Source organism: Engystomops pustulosus, chromosome 6, assembly GCF_040894005.1.
Source record: "Engystomops pustulosus chromosome 6, aEngPut4.maternal, whole genome shotgun sequence".
In the NCBI taxonomy this organism is placed as follows: domain Eukaryota; kingdom Metazoa; phylum Chordata; class Amphibia; order Anura; family Leptodactylidae; genus Engystomops; species Engystomops pustulosus.
In genome coordinates, this window is record NC_092416.1 from 90,580,666 (window position 1) to 90,600,554 (window position 19,889).

The 19,889-nt window shown below is 40.1% G+C and overlaps 1 protein-coding gene across 1 annotated transcript; it reads left to right on the plus strand.

The window, feature by feature from the left end:
* Positions 1–1,788: 1,788 nt before the first annotated feature.
* On the plus strand, positions 1,789–18,635 carry LOC140063992 (ATP-sensitive inward rectifier potassium channel 11-like). The gene is made up of 2 exons (XM_072110349.1): positions 1,789–1,928; positions 10,526–18,635. The coding sequence occupies exon 2, from the start codon at positions 10,574–10,576 to the stop codon at positions 11,759–11,761; it is 1,188 nt and encodes a 395-aa protein (XP_071966450.1). The 5' UTR covers positions 1,789–1,928; positions 10,526–10,573; the 3' UTR covers positions 11,762–18,635.
* Positions 18,636–19,889: the final 1,254 nt, after the last annotated feature.

Below are 19,889 nucleotides of genomic sequence, written 5' to 3' on the forward strand. Positions count from 1 at the left end.
GGCTGATGGATTTATACATTTTGTCTAGTGTAGAGGTTAAGCCAATACTCCCTTTAAAATACTATGCCTGTACATGCACTTTAGGGTTAATACCCTTAAGGGTTAATTCTGATTGGCTCCTCCTCACCACTAGGGTCATGTGACCGTGATTACAACTTGCATTTAAGATGTGTGATTTTAGTAGTTTTTATGGATCGTGACTAAGGCGTAACAGCCGAAACACGTTGATCGTTTCTTTACTGTATCCCGAACTTGCTGATGCACGAATAAAGGAGATTTTAGACCACTTGGAGATTTGCACTGGAATACTTTTTGCTTTCTCTTCAAATGACAACAACAAAGGTCCATGGACAGCCACAAGAGAGAGAAAACTACGGTACTATCCCCCCCACACAATGAATACTCCCTAGTAAATACACTGATACAATAAATATTGAGGCAGGTCACATGGTCAAACAAAAAAACTCATTGGTATCTCATTATAGAGGATGACTATTAGTAGGTATATAAAGAATACTACAGTTAAAGAGAACCTACCACCACGAATCTACCTATAAAGGTAGATCGGGTGGTAGGTGGATGTAAGGGACGTGAGGAGAGCTCTTTTTAGAGCTAATCCTCACGTCCCGCTAACTTTTGGGAAACTTTATTAACCTAATATGTAAATTTAGTTATGCGGCTACTGGGGCGTGGAGTAGCCGGCACGAGGCTACACAGCGCGGCTACTCCACGCCCCAGTAGCCACATTACTCCTCCTACCCTGTTGTGTCCGGCGCGCAGCTCCTCGTAGCTGCGCGCCCTCGTCCGATATGATGGCGTTCTGCGCATGCGCAGAACGCCGTCTGAGCAGTCCCAGCTCCGAGGCCGGAGCTACTGCGCATGCGCAGTAGCCGGCTTGTCAGACGAGGGCGCGCAGCTACAAGGAGCTGCGCGCCGCACACAACAGGGTAGGAGGAGTAATGTGGCTACCGGGGCGTGGAGTAGCTGCGCTGTGTAGCCTCGTGCCGGCTACTCCACGCCCCAGTAGCCGCATAACTAAATTTACATATTAGGTTAATAAAGTTTCCCAAAAGTTAGCGGGGACGTGAGGATTAGCTCTAAAAAGAGCTCTCCTCACGTCCCTTACATCCACCTACCACCCGATCTACCTTTATAGGTAGATTCGTGGTGGTAGGTTCCCTTTAACTGTAAAAATATATGCAATAAAAATGTCTGCTGACCCTAATAGCAAAAGTATACCTGTATGCAAGAATAAAGCGGGGGAGATAGTGTCCCACGCTTGTGGCTGAAGGCACCCCACGTGTTATGTCTCAGCCATGCAACTTCCTCAGGGGTAAGTTTTTTTTTTATCACATTTGATGCATGTCATTGTTTTGTTCTTTTTGTGAAATAAAATGTATATCTTTTTAGCCTATACACACTGGCTTGCTTTTTTGATATTTCTATGGCCTCTTAAAATATCCGCCAGCCACCTGCGCAGTGTATATTTCTATACAAGGTCTCACCCGGTACAGAATTGTGCAATTATATAGCATCTGTTTTGCTTGAACAGTTTCTAATTGTAGCAAACATTAATTGCTAATATTATCATTTAGATTTTGTAGTTTTATCATTATTAGAATGCAAATTGCTGCACTATATGGGTGATGTGATATACAGTCAGAGATCAATGTGGGAGGCATCATCCCTGCACATTGCACCTGCACTGTACCAGCCCCTGTCCCTATGATCACATCATGTGTCATATGAGAACAACCCATGCTCTGAGCCAATCACAGCCTTCAGCCACGGAGACTACACAGAGGCTGTAGCATCACAGCCTCAAACTGCATCTATAGACTGTACCATTCCTCATTGATAAAAGGGGAGAAGGCTTCCAAAAACCAAAGTCATCACTGAATGTCTGCAGCACTCCCTTGAAGGTCCTGGTAAGTGTATCACTTGAAAGATCTGGATTTTATTTAGCCCCTTATGTAGCCTGGAATATTATTTCTAGGACCTGCATCTCAGTTAATAATTGATGACAGTGGAGAGGCCCAGTGTAACTGCACCCCAGCAGCAAAAAGGAACAAATGAAAGAGCAGAGCTTTGTTAGTCAAATGGTATCCTTTAACCCTTTCAGTGCGGAGCAGCACTGTCTCCGGTGCTAGAAGCAGGGTAATCATGTACCGCAGAACCTGATGAGTGGTGACAGACACCCATTTATCCTGCATGTAACGTGATATGTGATGCCGCTTCTCTACTGACACATAAGAACCCACAGCTTGTACACTTGCATTATAATTTAAGATTGTTATTTTATAGCAAAGTGATCCCCGCCTTGTGCCTTCCTAGCTTATGCGAAACTACAACAACCACCTGGCTGCAAAGTCAAAGTTTGAATGCAACATGTATAGTTGGCATTGTTATCAAACTATTATAAAAATAATTATATAATGTTATAATAAGCAGTGCAGAACAAAGCAAATACGTTTTCTTTAATGACACTTATTGTTATACACCTGGTTCTGTTTTTATCCAAAAAGTGTGCCATGCATGTCCAGGGGTTTTGTCTGATATTGTAGCTCATCTTCATTCATGTGAATAGTGTGAAGTGCTATAAAAGTTATTCACAGCCGGTGGCCAAGTATGGCTGCGGTTCTGCAATAAAGTAGATACTGTACATATTTTTAAACCATATCTTCTATAAAAGGGTCACCTGCTTTGCAAATCACCTTTTCAATCACAAGGTGTTCCTAAAACATAAAGGGGCACATTTACTAAAGCCATGCTCCAGTTTTCTATCAGACTTTGCACATTCTTTTAAGTGCAAACTGCTTTCAGACAACCGTTTTGGACGCGGCTGCACTCTGCTTCACACAACACAAATTTCTTCACTGAAGCGGATCTTGCGACAGATTTAACATGCAAAGTCTGACAATAATGTGTTGCACACCCTGTGTTAAAGGTGCACCAAAAAAAGTGCTGCACTTTGTCAGGGAAGTGCAGAGGGCACCAGATTCATGGAGAACATGCGGCAGAAATCCTGAATCTGGCGCACTCCGCACTATACACAGGCAAACTGCACATAGAGTAATTTGCACTGTTCTTAGTAAATGTTCCTCAAAATGTCTTAATAAGGTTTATGTAATCTAGACATATCTATTTTTTTTTAATCGAGATTGGTCTTTACAACTTCCATTCCATTCGTTCCTCAGTGAAAATTTCCCTATTTGTTTGACTGGATAGTAGAGAGGGAGCTTGAAGATGGAATTCTTTATTTATTTATTTATTTATTTTCTTTTATTGATACAAAACATTTATTACAACATCTTATTATTACAAGATTGCATCCATTAGAAACATATAAGCAATAATTATTTATCCTTATACCAAATCCTTCTCAAATTATCATAATATACATTTCCCACCTAAACCCATTATCCTCCTGTGCCAGTGATGGCAAACCTTTTAGACATCGAGAGTCGAAACTACAACCAAAACCCACATATTTTTCACAAAGTGCCGATGCAACAATTTAAGCAGTAACTTATTACTCCCTGCTTTGTCACATGTTTAAATTGTATAGGCACCTGAGGACACCAATATAGTAGAAGGAAGGAGTAGGAGTTTGGATTATCATTGTATCCTACTTATAGGGTCCTGGGCTGCCTGGGACTGCAAGTGGCCTTGAGTCCTGTCTGGCGAACTCTGCGCTGGGGTGATGGCGCCAGTGCCCATAGAGAGGGCTCTGAGTGCCACCTCTGGCACCCGTGCCATAGGTTCGCCACCACTGTCCTATGCGATACATAATTTCAACCTTTGTATCAGTTTTTCCTGCCCCCTCCCAAGAAAAGGAAAAAAACAAAAACAACAACAAATAAATAAATAAATTTCCCTTCCCCGCTCCTCTCCCCTGCCCCCACTCCATATCCCAGGCACCCCATCACCCTATTATCTATCCACTCCCACTTTGTCCCAGGATAGAAGCTTCTTCCCTACTGAAGTTTTTATTTGTCCAGAAATGCCATGTATGCCTGAATCTATCATAACTTCTTTTGCTACCCTTTTTCTTCATAGTTGCCTCGGCCAAAATAGTATTATTGACCACTCTCTTCCACATCATATCGTTAGGGGGGTCTTTTGCCATCCATTTTTTAACTATGCAAAATCTTGCGAGAGGTAATAACTCTAATAACAAAGCCCCTACTGTGTGAGGGTTCATTCTCCAAAAGACAGAGGACACACTCATGGAATTTTGAGAAGAAAGACTTATCGCAGCACTTCCATAAAACGTGACCTTTATTCCAATAGAATTAAAAACATGGTGTGATAAGTAGGCAACAGCCGACGCGTTTCGGGCAACTTGTGCCCTTAGTCATGGCATACAAACAATACATCATCTCATCAATTTAAAAGAAACAACTACCAATCACAGCCTGGGGGTGTGTACGAATCATGTGATGCACTACGTCAATGGATGGGCGTGTGCATCACGTGCTGTGTCATGTGATACATTGCATCAGCGAAAGGGGCGTGTGGGATGAACAATCCCCGAACAAGCGGTACAATGAAATTTATACATGTATTGATCATCGTCGTACAAGCTTCAACATAGAAATACAAAATATCTTATAGAAAAATGACTTATAGGAAAATAACAACATTATCGAGTCCATTGGTGCCAAAGTGAAACAGATTTGATCACAAAGTAGCATTTCAAAAGCAGTCAAATTACAAAGTACAACAAAGGGTGAGTGCTGATGATTTGGGGTAAAGAATAGACACTGATATGTTGAAGGCTTTTCAATAGAAATATGAGAAGTCCGTTCTGAAATTTAGGCCAGTTGGAAAGCGTGTTCCTAGCCTAAAAATCCAGAGGACCTCTCTCTGTAAAAACACACTCTTTTTGTTACCTCCTCTTTTCGGGGAGAAAATTTTTTCTATGCCCAAAAAACGAAATGTGCCTGTTTCACCTGAATGTACGCTCGCAAAGTGCCTAGAGGCACCTGACATGTTACAAGATAGATCTTTTGTGCTGTCCCTTAGGTGTTCCGCTATCCTAGTCTTCAGTTTACGAGTGGTAGATCCTACATAGAGGACTTTGCATTTGGTACACTCAATGATGTAAACAACAAATGTTGTATCACAGTTGATAAACGTTTTGATAGGATATTTGCACGTTTCATTAGTAGAAAAAAAGTGATCAGCACATTTAGAATAAATGCAAACATTACATCGAGATGTGCCACAACGGAAAAAGCCCTTGGTGTCCAGCCAGGTTTTCGTGTGGGAATTACCGCTGGTAAATAAGCTCGGAGAGAGAATAGACCCAAGGGTTTGTCCTTTTCTGGTATGGGCACGTTCTGGTATGGGCACGTTTCTCGCCCTCATTGGCGAACCTCTTTATGTCCTGGTGGGAGGAAGAGTTCATCTATTCAGACAGAAATGTGTTCAGGGATGGCATCGTCTGGTATGGGCGGTACATCGACGACATATTGATTGTGTGGTCGGGAGGTGTGCCGTCCGTGCCAGACTTTGTCACCTATATCAATAACAACAATCTTAACCTTAAATTCACATACAATGTTAATGATACCACGACTTCTTTCCTGGATCTCCTATTAGTGGGCCTCCCATCACAAAATAGGGTAGTGTCCACGTTATATAGAAAGCCCACAGCAGGAAACACCATCCTTAATGCATCTAGTAATCATCCTGCCCATACAGTGAAAGCCATCCCAGTAGGTGAATTTACCAGGTTGAGGAGAGTGTGCTCAGACCATGAAGACTTCATGTATCAAGCCAATGCACTCAGCACCAGATTATCCGCTCGGAATTATCCGAATTGGATGATACAGAGAGGCTTCAAGATAGGCAAAAGCAAGAATCGTTCCGCGATGTTGTCATGCACTAGAAGTAACAAGAAAAGTAGGGATCCATCAAAAAACCCCAACAACTCTACGGTCACTTTTTCTACCCAATATAGCTCTGATTATAATAGGGTAGTCAATGTCCTTAAACAAAATCTCCCGATATTATACCAGGACGACAAGCTTAGAGCCATTTTAAAGAACGGGTGTAACTTTGTGTCCAGAAAAGGACAAACCCTTGGGTCTATTCTCTCTCCGAGCTTATTTACCAGCGGTAATTCCCACACGAAAACCTGGCTGGACACCAAGGGCTTTTTCCGTTGTGGCACATCTCGATGTAATGTTTGCATTTATTCTAAATGTGCTGATCACTTTTTTTCTACTAATGAAACGTGCAAATATCCTATCAAAACGTTTATCAACTGTGATACAACATTTGTTGTTTACATCATTGAGTGTACCAAATGCAAAGTCCTCTATGTAGGATCTACCACTCGTAAACTGAAGACTAGGATAGCGGAACACCTAAGGGACAGCACAAAAGATCTATCTTGTAACATGTCAGGTGCCTCTAGGCACTTTGCGAGCGTACATTCAGGTGAAACAGGCACATTTTGTTTTTTGGGCATAGAAAAAATTTTCTCCCCGAAAAGAGGAGGTAACAAAAAGAGTGTGTTATTACAGAGAGAGGTCCTCTGGATTTTTAGGCTAGGAACACGCTTTCCAACTGGCCTAAATTTCAGAACGGACTTCTCATATTTCTATTGAAAAGCCTTCAACATATCAGTGTCTATTCTTTACCCCAAATCATCAGCACTCACCCTTTGTTGTACTTTGTAATTTGACTGCTTTTGAAATGCTACTTTGTGATCAAATCTGTTTCACTTTGGCACCAATGGACTCGATAATGTTGTTATTTTCCTATAAGTCATTTTTCTATAAGATATTTTGTATTTCTATGTTGAAGCTTGTACGACGATGATCAATACATGTATAAATTTCATTGTACCGCTTGTTCGGGGATTGTGCATCCCACACGCCCCTTTCGCTGATGCAATGTATCACATGACACAGCACGTGATGCACACGCCCATCCATTGACGTAGTGCATCACATGATTCGTACACACCCCCAGGCTGTGATTGGTAGTTGTTTCTTTTAAATTGATGAGATGATGTATTGTTTATATGCCATGACTAAGGGCACAAGTTGCCCGAAACGCGTCTGATGTTGCCTACTTATCACACCATGTTTTTAATTCTATTGGAATAAAGGTCACGTTTTATGGAAGTGCTGCGATAAGTCTTTCTTCTCAAGATCCAATTTCCACGTCCGGGTCCCAGCGGATATCGCTCCTTGCACTCCAGGTGTGCTGGATTCACACATGCAACTTTACCCTACAGTGCCGGAATCTTAAGACTGCCAGAAAGGGTGAGCCGCACGCACTTTTTTCATATTTTTGCTACACTCATGGAATGTATATGACAACTCCACCTCCGTATATTTTTTAATCTCGTCAACAACAATTCCCAGAACCTTTTCATTTGTTTACAAAACCATAAGATGTGGATATCATCCATTTCCTGCAGACCGCACTTATTACAACTAAATATCTTTGAGCCAAATCTGGACAGTTGTTTGGGCGTGTAATAAATTCTGTGCAATATAAATAGGCAGGACAGCCGTTGTGTGGGTATCTTACATATCTTATTTATATCTCCTAACACTTCAGTCCACTTAGATTCATTCAATACCCCTACCACCTCTACCCATTTATCCATAATTCTTATTTTATTATTGTTATTATCAAGTACTGGCCACAGTCGGAGCAAGTTTTTACTTTTGAACCTGGTCCCCATCATGGCTTTCAGGATCATTAAAATAGGAGGTAGTGATAACATTCCCCTTTGCGAATCCTCCACTGTTTGCCACCAGTGGTACATTTGAAAATAGGTATATACACATGTATTATCTAATCCATACTTCTCCTGTAGATCACTGAAGCTTCTAAGTATACCATTATCCAAGATCTAACATCAAAATAGGTTGTGGGTGAGTTTCTCTGACTGGGTCCTCATCAAATTAAATTTGTATCACACAAAAGGCCCGAAAATGGCCTTACAAAAGACCCATTGGTCAAGAGGTACAGAGGAAATTCATATTTCCCATTAAAAAATGAAATCTTTATTAGAATCGGGGGGGCCTTAGTGTTTAGCTAGCTTTTTATTTAGCTGACATAGGGTTCATAGTACTTACTGGAGCTATTTCAAGTGTCAGAATCAATGTGTGAATGTGAGGACAAGAGTGTTCCTTAGAATCTTGAATGGCTGTGGTGGATGAGTGTATTGGTGAAAAAAATAATATCGAAAAATTAAGGGAGACAGTGGTGTTATAAGGTGATAGAATTAAATAGACCATGATTAACAGACACTAGTCTTTATTAACACTGCTGCAACAAAGTAGCCCTTCTTAATTATAAGCAAGAAAAATGAGTGCTCAAGGGTGACATCTAGTGGTTACTAGCACACCAATGAATACATCCACCAGCGATATACAATCTACTCCACTGTCCTGAAATAACACTCACTCAAGTAGATCCATTTAATCAAACACCAACACCAATATTCCACTTGGCCAACATTAAGGGGATTATATAAGAAGAAAATATAAGCAATGGCCCTATAAAATTGAATTGGAACTGAGGTGGAGAAAAATCCCCTCCACACTTTGTCCAGATGGAAGTACAGTGGCTATAGGCTAATATTAGCCACTCCAATAAAAAACACACAATCTTATCGCCGCCACTCCTTCCACAATAATTGAGAGACATTAACCCTTTTGTCTGTAGATTTTTAACATTATTTGTGAGTGTCACTAAATACAATTTTAACAGATTCTTATAAAGATTTAATTTTTTAATGGGGAATATGAATTTCCTCTGTACCTCTTGACCAATGGGTCTTTTGTGAGGCCATTTTCGGGCCTTTTGTGTGATACAAATGATCCAAGATCTGGTTCATATATTTAATCTCTTTATCTATCCATTTTGTGCAGTTGACCACTGGAACTCCCCATTTCCTATTTTTCCCATAGAGGGGTAAATTGGCTATAACCCTTCATCTCTGTTATCTTCTGGAGTTCCCTCCAGATAAGGCGCATTAATTTAAATGTATGATTTACCCAGCTCGCTTTGGCAGGCATCCATAACTCTGCTTCTAGTGATTCCCAAGCATCATACCTTAAGCACGAGTGTCCTATTTTACAAGACTTATTAAGGGGGTTGGCATCGCAGAGCGCAACATATTTAAGTTGCGCAAACCAAATCCGTAAGCAAACTCTCTATAATCTTAAAAATCTTTTGTGGTATAATTATCGGGGTTGCAGATAGCACATAGAGTAACTTAGGGAGCAATATCATGTTAATAAGGGCAACTCTACCTAGCATGTTAATCGGAAGCTTTTTCCACATTTGAACCTTTTTCCTCAACTCACCTAAAATTGGTATGACATTTCTTTCTATATATTCCAGAATGTCTTCTGAAATATGTATCCTGAGATATTTAGTACTTTCCCCCTTACCAATAACGACCACTTTTTTAGGGGTATAAGTTATCTAATGGAAGCCAGGGGGACTTGTGCCAGTTTATGCACAGACCAGAAAACTGGCCAAAATTCTCAAATACTCGGAATACTTTATCAATTGAACCATGAGAGCCTAAGTAGAGAAGAACGTCATCTGCATACAATGAGATTTTCTCATGAGTCTCTCCCTGCATAAAGCCTATGATGTCCCTATCCTGTCAAATTTTACAGGCTAGAGGTTCCATAGCAATGGCAAATAATAGAGGGGACAGTGGGCAGCCCTGTCTAGATCCTCTTCCGAGCCTAATTGGCCTTGACATCTCCCCATTAACTAGGATTCTTGCCAAGGGATCAAAATACAAAAGTTTCACCCATGTAATAAATCTAGGCCCACAACCCATTTTCTCCAAGGTATACCACAGGAAGGACCATTCTAGGGTATCAAAGGCCCAGAGGCGTCCAGGAACAGCAGGGATCTATGACCAGAGTTGGATGGCTTAAGTTGCATATTTAAAAACAGTTGTCAAATGGTGAGCCTCCTGGCATAAAGTCCTTTTGGTCCATATGGACGATTTCTCTAATTATTTTATTAAGTCTCTCTGTCAATACTTTGGCTAGTAATTTATTATCTACGTTAATTAATGAAATAGGACGATATGCATCTACTTTGCTCTTGTCTTTACCGTTCTTAAAACTATTAATGCCTCCCTCATTGACAATGGGAGGGATCCTCTATGATATGAATAGTTCCATATACTTATTAGATGGTCTATGATCTCGTCCTTATAGAGCATATAGAACTTGAGTGAAAATTTCCCTATATGTTTGACTGGATAGTAAAGAGGGAGCTTGAAGATGGAATTCTTTATTACTGAGGATCAGGATAGGGAAGTAAATGCATTTACTGTTTAAACTGGCAGAAATCAATATTTTATCTGTCCTATGAAATGGACTGAAACTCTAGCAGATGTCAGATTGTCCTCTATGGTATAATGCAGAAGTCCATCTTGAAAGATGAGTTAACAAACAGGCTTTTGTGCTTTGTACCAGGCACTTGTTAGGTATTCATTCATGATTTTTTCTTTTTGCAGATGCACTGTCACTTAATAAGCTGATACAATTTCTTGCATTGTGCAAACATGCTTGCTCGGAAGGGGCTGATCCCTGAAGAATACCTGATAACGCGAATAGTAGAAGATAAAGCTGATCATCCTCAGTACAAAACCAAACTGAGAAAAGCACGGTTTGTGTCCAAAAATGGTGCCTGTAATGTGGCCCATAAAAATATTCGAGAACAAGGACGTTTCCTTCAGGATGTGTTCACCACCATGGTTGACCTCAAGTGGCAACATAGCTTATTTATCTTCACAATGACATTTATATGCAGCTGGATGCTCTTTGCTATGGCCTGGTGGCTTATTGCTTTTGCCCATGGAGATCTAGACCCTAAACGTGGTTCTGTACCATGTGTCACTAATATCCAGTCTTTCACTTCAGCCTTTCTCTTTTCCATTGAGGTTCAGGTAACCATTGGTTTTGGAGGTCGTATGGTTACAGAGCAATGTCCACTGGCCATTACAGTCCTTATTATCCAGAACATATCTGGATTAATCATCAATGCAGTCATGCTAGGATGCATCTTCATGAAAACTGCTCAAGCAAACCGCAGGGCAGAGACCATTATCTTCAGTAAGCATGCTGTCATAGCTTGCCGGGATGGCAAATACCATTTCATGTTTCGTGTTGGTGACCTACGCAAGAGTATGATTATTAGTGCTTCAATTAAGATCCAAGTAGTCAAGAAGACCACGACAGATGAGGGTGAGGTTGTTCCAATTTCCCAGGTAGATATCCAGGTGGAGAATCCAATTGGGACAAATTCAATTTTCTTAGTTTCCCCACTTATAATAAGCCATACAATTAATGAGAAAAGCCCTCTTTTCCATTTCTCTGCCTATGACCTTGGTGAACAAGATCTGGAGGTAGTAGTAATTCTTGAAGGGGTTGTAGAAACAACTGGAATTACTACTCAAGCAAGGACATCCTACTTGCCTGAAGAAATACTCTGGGGTCACCGTTTTGTCCCAATTGTGTCCGAAGAAGAAGGTCGGTATTCTGTGGACTATTCCAAATTTGGAAATACAGTAAAAGTACGTGGACCTCTCTGCAGTGCTAAAGATCTGATGGAAGGCAGATATCATCCACTTTCTAGTGGTCACCATTCTAGGACTGTGAAGAAAAGGAAAGGTGACGGTCAGCAGGCTTTACTACTGGAAAAGAAAATGGCTGCATATACACAATCTAATGATTCTTCATCTGATTCCTAGTGTTTGTCTTTTTACCACTGAGCAAAATCCATTCATTTTCATCAGAATGAAAACCGATAACACAAAAAGCTATTTTTCTAATTAAGTGGATTTCATGAATTTGTGAAAAACATTTGTATGCTAAATTAATGTTATCAGTTTTTATCAAATCTGCATCAAATCTTTATCAAAAATGCTCTTATGCTAGATGTTAGCTGCTACTTTTTCTACTGAATTATTGTTTAAGAAGAAATCTTTTTGTAATTAAGATTGAGGGGGAAGGGAGGAGGAATTGGGGAATAAATGGCTCATGAAGTTTTAACCGTTTAAATGAGATTTTCAAAAAGGGGATTTATTAATTATGCAAAGAATGGCTGTTAAAGGTGGTTTCCCATCTGGGCTTTCACATTTCATTTACTGCCATATACAGACATTTCTTCAATTTGATGTTATTAACAAAATGTACCTGTGTGAAGACAATTTCCCATAAATGTAGCCATTTTGTCCCTTAGAAACAAGGTAGCTGTCCTCAGATATGACCACCTTTGCACCCTTGCAGCTTTAGACTAACGTGCTCTATTGAGCCCTGCCTGACGACCTGGCATTCACGCTGGATTCACAGGGCGGCGGTGGTGCATGCAGTAACTCCTGGCCATTTCATATGCAAAATCAGTTGTTTCTTTATGCAATCACTCCAGCAGAGGTAGTCGTATCCAAAGACAACAATCTAATTTCTAAGGGACCAAATGACTACATTTTTTTATTAACATTCAGTTGAAGCAATGTATTTATATGGCAGGAGAATTAAATATTGTCCCTCCTCCTATACTCCATTACATGTCTGACTGTTGGGGCCGGCAGCAATTATGTGTCAAGAATAGCACAGCTCTCAGCTGGCTACATTAGCCCTACATGCACATGTTTGACTACCGCTTAATTAAAACTTCTGCCTGCTGGGTTCATGGAATGAGGAGGTATAGTAGGGTACTTGGAAACACAACTCTAGTCTTAATGGGGTATTTTCATTTCAGAAAATTAATGTTATTGCTTGTATAATGAAAAATTATTCACTTTTCTGGAAGATTTTATTGAAGATATAGCCTTGACTACCTCAGATACAGTCTAATGTACCAATGACATAGTAGCTTTATTAACTTGGATAACTTAGAAGATACAGTATATTTCTGTGTTATGATGTAGTCAAGCCTACATAAGGCTTCACTGATTTTATTTGCAGGTGCTCTTAAGAAATTTCTGTGCTTTCTGGTTGGTGACGATATCCAACTTCACACTTAATCAAAGCAGAATATCTGGAGGAGGAGGAAAATGTGTCAATTGATACTTTCATTGATAAACCTCTCCCAATGACATTATAAATTTATCATATGGTGGCACTCTTCTGCCTCTAAAGGAAATCTACCATTTGTTTTTATGCATTATAAACCAACCATACCTTGAGAATGCTGTAGCTACACTGATTCAGAAAAATATCTTGTTTAATCCTTGAACTGAGTGGTTTTGCTTTCTTCACCCTAATTTATGCACTGCCCCAGCCTTGTCCCGCCCAGCATAAGACGAGAATACATCATCACTGTGCTGTCCTTGACAGGCAGAAGTTATCAATCGCTGCACCATCCCCCACCTGCTGTGTATGAGTGATCCAGCTCAGGTTGATTAGTCCTGTCTGGACAATTATAGCAGCTCCTGTGTATGCTGAAGTAATGTGTTTCTGTATGGGCAGCCAGGGCACCCAGCTTTCCCAAGGTCCTGAATTTTATAATTGTTTTTTGAGTAAAATCACTCAGTTCAGAGATTAAACAAGATATGTTTCTGCATCAGTAGAAGAACATAGCACAGATCCTATGTTGAATTTTAAATTTTCTTTTAATTCATATCATATAGTTTATAGTTACAGCTCCACCAAAAGGTTTACAAAAATCATATATTGTAACAACAGATCATAGAATTTCTTTGGCGACGTTTCGGTCTAGATCGACCTTTGTCAAGCACGATCTGAAATGAAAAAGGTAGCTATGTCCTGGCTCTGGTGGAGAGAGGAGGCCCTCCTCTCTCCACCAGAGCCAGAAGCCCTCCTCTCTCCACCAGAGCCAGAACACAGCTACCTTTTTCATTTCAACAATATCCTGAAGGGTGCAGCCACACGTTCAGTTTTTCAGATGCAGTTTTTGAACCCAAAAGCAGGTGTGGATCATAATGGGAGAGGACTTATCATTAAGAAGTGCTACTCCTCCTCTATTTCCACTTCCTAGTCAGGCGCACGCACGGTCGTGCGCATGGTGCGCCGAGTGTGGACCTCGGTGCGGGGAAGCCAGTAAGGATATAAACATTAATAAAGTGTTAAAACACTTTAAAACAGTTTAAAAACATAACGAAGATAAGCGCCGGCACCAGCTCACCCTGAGCTGGTGCACGGCATGTGTTGCTTATAAGCCCTATCCGAAGTGGTAGGTTTCCTTTAACAATTAAATTAACAAATCTTTCTAGAGAGAGCCACATTACCTGGATTATGTAGCCAAACCAGTGTGACGGCCCTGACATACATTTCAGCCCTCCAGTCTTCTTCCAAGGGTTAGTGAGGGTGGTCCTTTCACTGATATAGGGCATAACAAAGCGATGACTTTACGTTAAGCTCTAGTCTTAAGATATTGCCTATAACCCTTAATATTTTAACCTGTTGCTTCTGTCTCCATTCATCCCAAAGATTATGGAAATTTTTTTAAAGGTTTCTCGAAGGTAGAGTGGATCTGGGGATCTTATCCAGAATGAACCATTTTTTGTGCACCATTGCCTATTTTATAGACTCATTTTTATTGAAGGGATTTTACAGAGGGATTGGACAGATGGGGAAAAAATAGAAAGCTTATTTAATCAGCTCCTGTGTAGCTATTTCCAGGCAATGCGCCTCTCCAGAAGTTCAGAGGTGTAATAGGACCCACTTCAGCCAATGACTGGCTTCTGTGAAGGTGGGGGAAAAAAAAGTAAGTGACCTCCCATGGTCAAAGGAAGTGATGTCTTGTTGTCCAAGGAAGTCACTAAATGGTGAAAAGGAGACTTTTTTTTTTTTTTTTACCTCTGACCCCTTTAGAGCAATATATGACTATTCACAGCTAAAATCAGATTTGGTGTTGAGTAGCTATACATATTGTGCTCTACTTGTCTCAACTTACAATTATGCAAAAGTTTATTTAGAATTCTATTTCCACCTGGTAAGAATCAGTGTATTGTGAGAAAACCAGTCATTTTAGTTACAACGTTACAGCAAGTCTCAATGTAAAACTTAGATACCACCATATACTCATCTGCCAAATTTAATTCCAGGTGGTAGGGTCTCTTTTATTTGAGAAACTTTCTTTTTAATGCACAATAGCATAATTTCTCCACTCCATTGACAGTACCATAAAAATTGTTACTGTTCATATGTATGTTTATAGCCATCTTGTAGATGCTGTTGTTTCAAAGCAAGTTAACAACGTTGGTTTAGCCAGTGGTAAAGATACAGTGGGGCACATTTACTTACCTTATCCTGTCGCGATCCCCGCTGTGCGTTGTCCGACAATAATGCTTTATGCCGCGATTCACAAAGATCGTGCGCTGAATATCCTGCATGAGTCGCTTTCCTGGTCAGATCTGACAGAGTTCACCTTCTTCTTCCTGGTGCATGTAAGTGCATTGTCTTGCAACACAATTTTGAAGTTAAATCCTGCGCTCAGTCTGAATCCGTCGGATCGTCCTACGACCCCCCCCCCTCATTTCTGTCGCATGAAAGACAGTGTGATTGCGGCACAATCCGCTTCTAAATACCTGTCACAGCGGCACACATCCCAAAAATTTCTAAAACCTAACGACAGTGCGATCCTTAGTAAATAAGCCCCCGTATGTCACATAATGAAAAAAGCCACTTTAAGACAGAAATGTAATGTATTAATTGAAATAATTATCCTTTTTTTTATAATGTGGTATGCAATAAATACAGTTACTATATTGAACCCTCTGGAAGTAACAGTTTTTTTTTTTCAATGATTAATGATGTGGTCTGATTGTTTTGTAAGTCACAGTTATAGACAAAAACTACTTAAACTAACAACACTCTCTCAAAACCATAGCACAGTACTGTTTATTTCATCTACTTAGCACGAAGAAAATGTAAATGAACCCTTGAATTTAAAACCCTCAATTTTTACAATCGGCAAATGCTTCCCCTAGCTGACAACAATACTTGCACAACATTAGAGGTATTTTGCTACTTGCAATTGTGCATTTGTGTTGAGCCTATGGAGCCTGTAGCCCCTCAGTCTCATTTGCATACAGTCCTTCATCCTGGTGGTAGATGTACTTTAAGAACAGTAGGCAACTGACCTGCAATCAGACTTTCTCAATTTGTAGAGATTTGGGGGGGATCTAGCACGACTCTGGCATGTGTGATGTGCAGATTTTTAAGCTACATTCATACGATCGTGTGAAACCACCTTTTGTTCATACAATAGACGAAAGGGAGCACTATTTAGATGTGCCTGTGAAAAGTCACAGTTCTGTGGCAGGCTGAAACATTTATCTCAAAAAGTTGCTCGGGGAAGATGCCCAAATGGCATACAGGCTAGCCACAAGTTGCACATAACACCCGCCAGAATTGTGATAAATCCCCCCACTGTGTAGCTGTACCTTTATTTGTACTTGTATTGATGTATTCAGGCTGATGGCGTCTGTAGCACACATCTTATGAGGAGAAGGTTGTTTTTGTCTATCATTGTGCCTAATAATCAGACCACTTTATATAAGTAATGAATGCAGAAATCTAGGTTATGTAGAAAGATTTACTTAATTTTTCTCGTTACTGTATTTTACAGTTGAGGTGCAATACATTTATGTATGATAAAATTGAGATATGCAATAATATGTAGGGATACATGTACTGTAATTATTGAAGGACATCTACCATCAGTTTGACTGATGGTAAATGTCCAGCATTATATGCTCATTTTATGTACAAATTTTGGTACTTATGAATACTTATGAGTGCATAAATAGGTCATATTTGCTACAAAAATGACTTTTAGCAAATATGTAAATGAGCCTCTCGGCATATCCCGGTTTTAATTTATGCACGCCCCCTGCTGCAATCCTAACTGCTCCCGGCTGAGGAGCTAAGAGCCAGCCAGGGCATGGAGAGAGCGGGTTTGTGCTTGGTCAAACTGATGGTAGATGTTCTTTAACAGAAATTCTTGAAAACCTAAAAACCATATTTATATACAGAATCCATCTGAAAAAAAGCATATTTTTGCAACTATTTCTTACATTGATTGTGAAATTTCAGTGCTGTTTTTGTTGAAGAATATGCTTTAGCTATGCTATTTTGCCACCATTTTCCCATTGGCTTGTACATGCAATGAATCAAAAACACCATCAAATAGCCATAAAAAGTACCAGATACATTAATAAAATGGCAGGAATTTGGCCTCAGGAACCCTAATTGATGACAAGACCAAAGAAGCTGCATATTCTCCAGATTTGGTACGAAACAGGAACAACTTAAAGGACACCTGTCATCAGCAATTGATCTAATAAACCACTACCAGAATATGGTCAAGCAGCGTAACAGCTTCTAGTTATTGTTTCTTTCAGTGTGGCCCAGTGTGGGGACATCATCCAGAAAATCAACTTTGAAGTGAACTGTAATTTGGTTGTGTTAAGTCAAGGAGGAGGAGAGTTTAACACTGAAGTCAAGGTGGGGAGCTCTGAAAGCCATCTCCTCTGTGACTAAAAAACATGCATCAGACTTCTGGAGAGCTGGTTAGGGATGTCTCTCGATGCAGTTCCATCAATTACAGTGAAGGGGGCTTACTGAGGAAGAGAGAGCTTGATTTCAGTGTAAAAAAATTCTGCCTCCTTGACTTTATACAATCAATTTAAATCTCACTTCAGAGGTGATTTTCTTGATGATTCCACCATACTGGATTATGAAAGAAACATGATCTGGAAGGTGTTCGGCTGCTCGACATGATACTGATGAAATCAATTTCTGCTGACGGATTCCCTTTAAGCATACCTACAATTCATTTAATGTATGAAATAATAAAATATAGGTATTAGGCGCCCTTCACACACACATATGCTGCGCCCGAGCCAGGACCCGGGCATAGTATGCGGCCGGCTGGAGAAGGGTAGGGGGGAGTACTCTGCACCCCTCCCCTCTCCATACGGAGCTGTGCAGCCGGGCCATATGTAAGCATTTTGTGTGCTTGCCGTACCGCAATTCTTTGGCGGCCGGAAACTAGCTGTTGTTCCTGTGTGGGGCCTTACTTTATATCTCCTCAATTGCTGTAATAACTACATGTCTGCATTTATCCTCCCAAGTTACCTTGTGTATGCTAGGTTTTAGCATAATTGAAGAATATGCTGATATTCTATCATTGCTCAATGTTGTATCTTTCAAAACCATAGTAACCAATAAACAATCAACTTTTACATGCCTTGCACATTTAAGACTCTGAATGCAAACATTTAATTGGTTGTCATGGTTTTGCTGCACGTTTTCCCCAAAATTCAATGTATGAAAATAGCCCCTTTTGTGTTTTGCATTTATATTCCTTTCTTAAATTGCTTTGACAGGCAGTGGTTTTATTATATGTTGTAAGTGCCTTTATTGTTTCCCTGTTGTTTCATATAGTAATATGTTATCATTCAAAGGACAGGTCCAAAGTCCTGCCAAATCAGAAACTACCTCATGTTCTCTGCCCGCTTGTATGCCTTTTTTCCAGCTTGAGACATGTATTGGGTAAACTTTTTATATGGAATGTGTGTTCAAAAATTAACTACAATAAAATATTGCTTGTTGTTCATGGGATGTGGCTAAATAAAATGGCCCATGTTTGACAAACATTTTGTACACTTTTTCTTCTTTATCATATGATATTCTGGAACAGAAGACAGTTTAGTTCTGCATTTGAAGGTCTTAATTCAAGTAACTACAAAACCGTTTGCCAGCCAACAAGTAGATAATATCTTATGGACATTATGTATAAAAACATTTTTTTTACCTGTACAAAGTAAGAGCTCATGCATACAGTTATTACATATTACTAAGCCAACCTTCCAGTTGTTGCTGTACAAATGCAATTGGTTGTGCTGCATGCAAGGATTTAAAGATTTTCATTTAAAGTGATTAACCTTGCCCTGCAAAAATGATATACAGTGCACATATCAGCATAAAATTAAAAATAATCAGTACTAAGCTATTGGTTTGGTTGGCCACCTTTCAATAATAATCAATAGATGTGTCTCTGCATGTGTCTTTACCTCCTTTGATAGCTTCTCACTATGCTACCCTCTGCATTTATACACAACTTCCTCTCTCTCACTGCTCTAGGCCATCCTCATGGTGTCACCCACTGTGTCTCTCTTTTCACTTTGTGCACTTACTGACAGTAGCAGGAAGAATGAGTCATAATCTCCTACTGCAGTTCCTCCTATTCATCAGAGCTTAGATAATTGGTGCTGGTTGGCTGCTGCCCTGCTATATAATAATGTGGGTTGGATACAGAAAATGGGTACCGAATGGCAGGGTTACAACAACCTCTGTGTGTATATATAGCGACCTGATGTGGTCCTGTACTTGGTAACTCAATATAGTCTTGCACCTAGTGTGTTTTAGTCCAAAATGACTAAATAAGAGGGGTATCCCTTGCGTTGCAGGGCAAAATGGACAAACACTAAATACATAATAATAAAATAGTATCTTTATTGGAAATAAACATGTACAAAAAAACAAATGCCAGCCAACTAACACTGACATATGAATAAAAGATGTATATAACATACAGTGAAAGACCGAGTGGTATGGCACAAATACAGAGGCGGACCAACCCGGACAGTCTGGGGACGAAGGCTCATCCCGAGCCAAAACGCGCGTCGGGGACGCGGTCTATACCGGACGGAGGAACACTATTACCCCTCTCATTCTGGTAAGAGCTGGCATCCACTTTCTTAATACCCACTTCACACAACCTGCCCCTTCATGGGTGTTTGTTGTAATTGTTCTCAAATAGACTGGTTCACAGGAATATCTCATGTTTAGTACATACTCAATGTTCAGCTCCATTTAAATAGACAGTGCATACTATACATCCTCCAC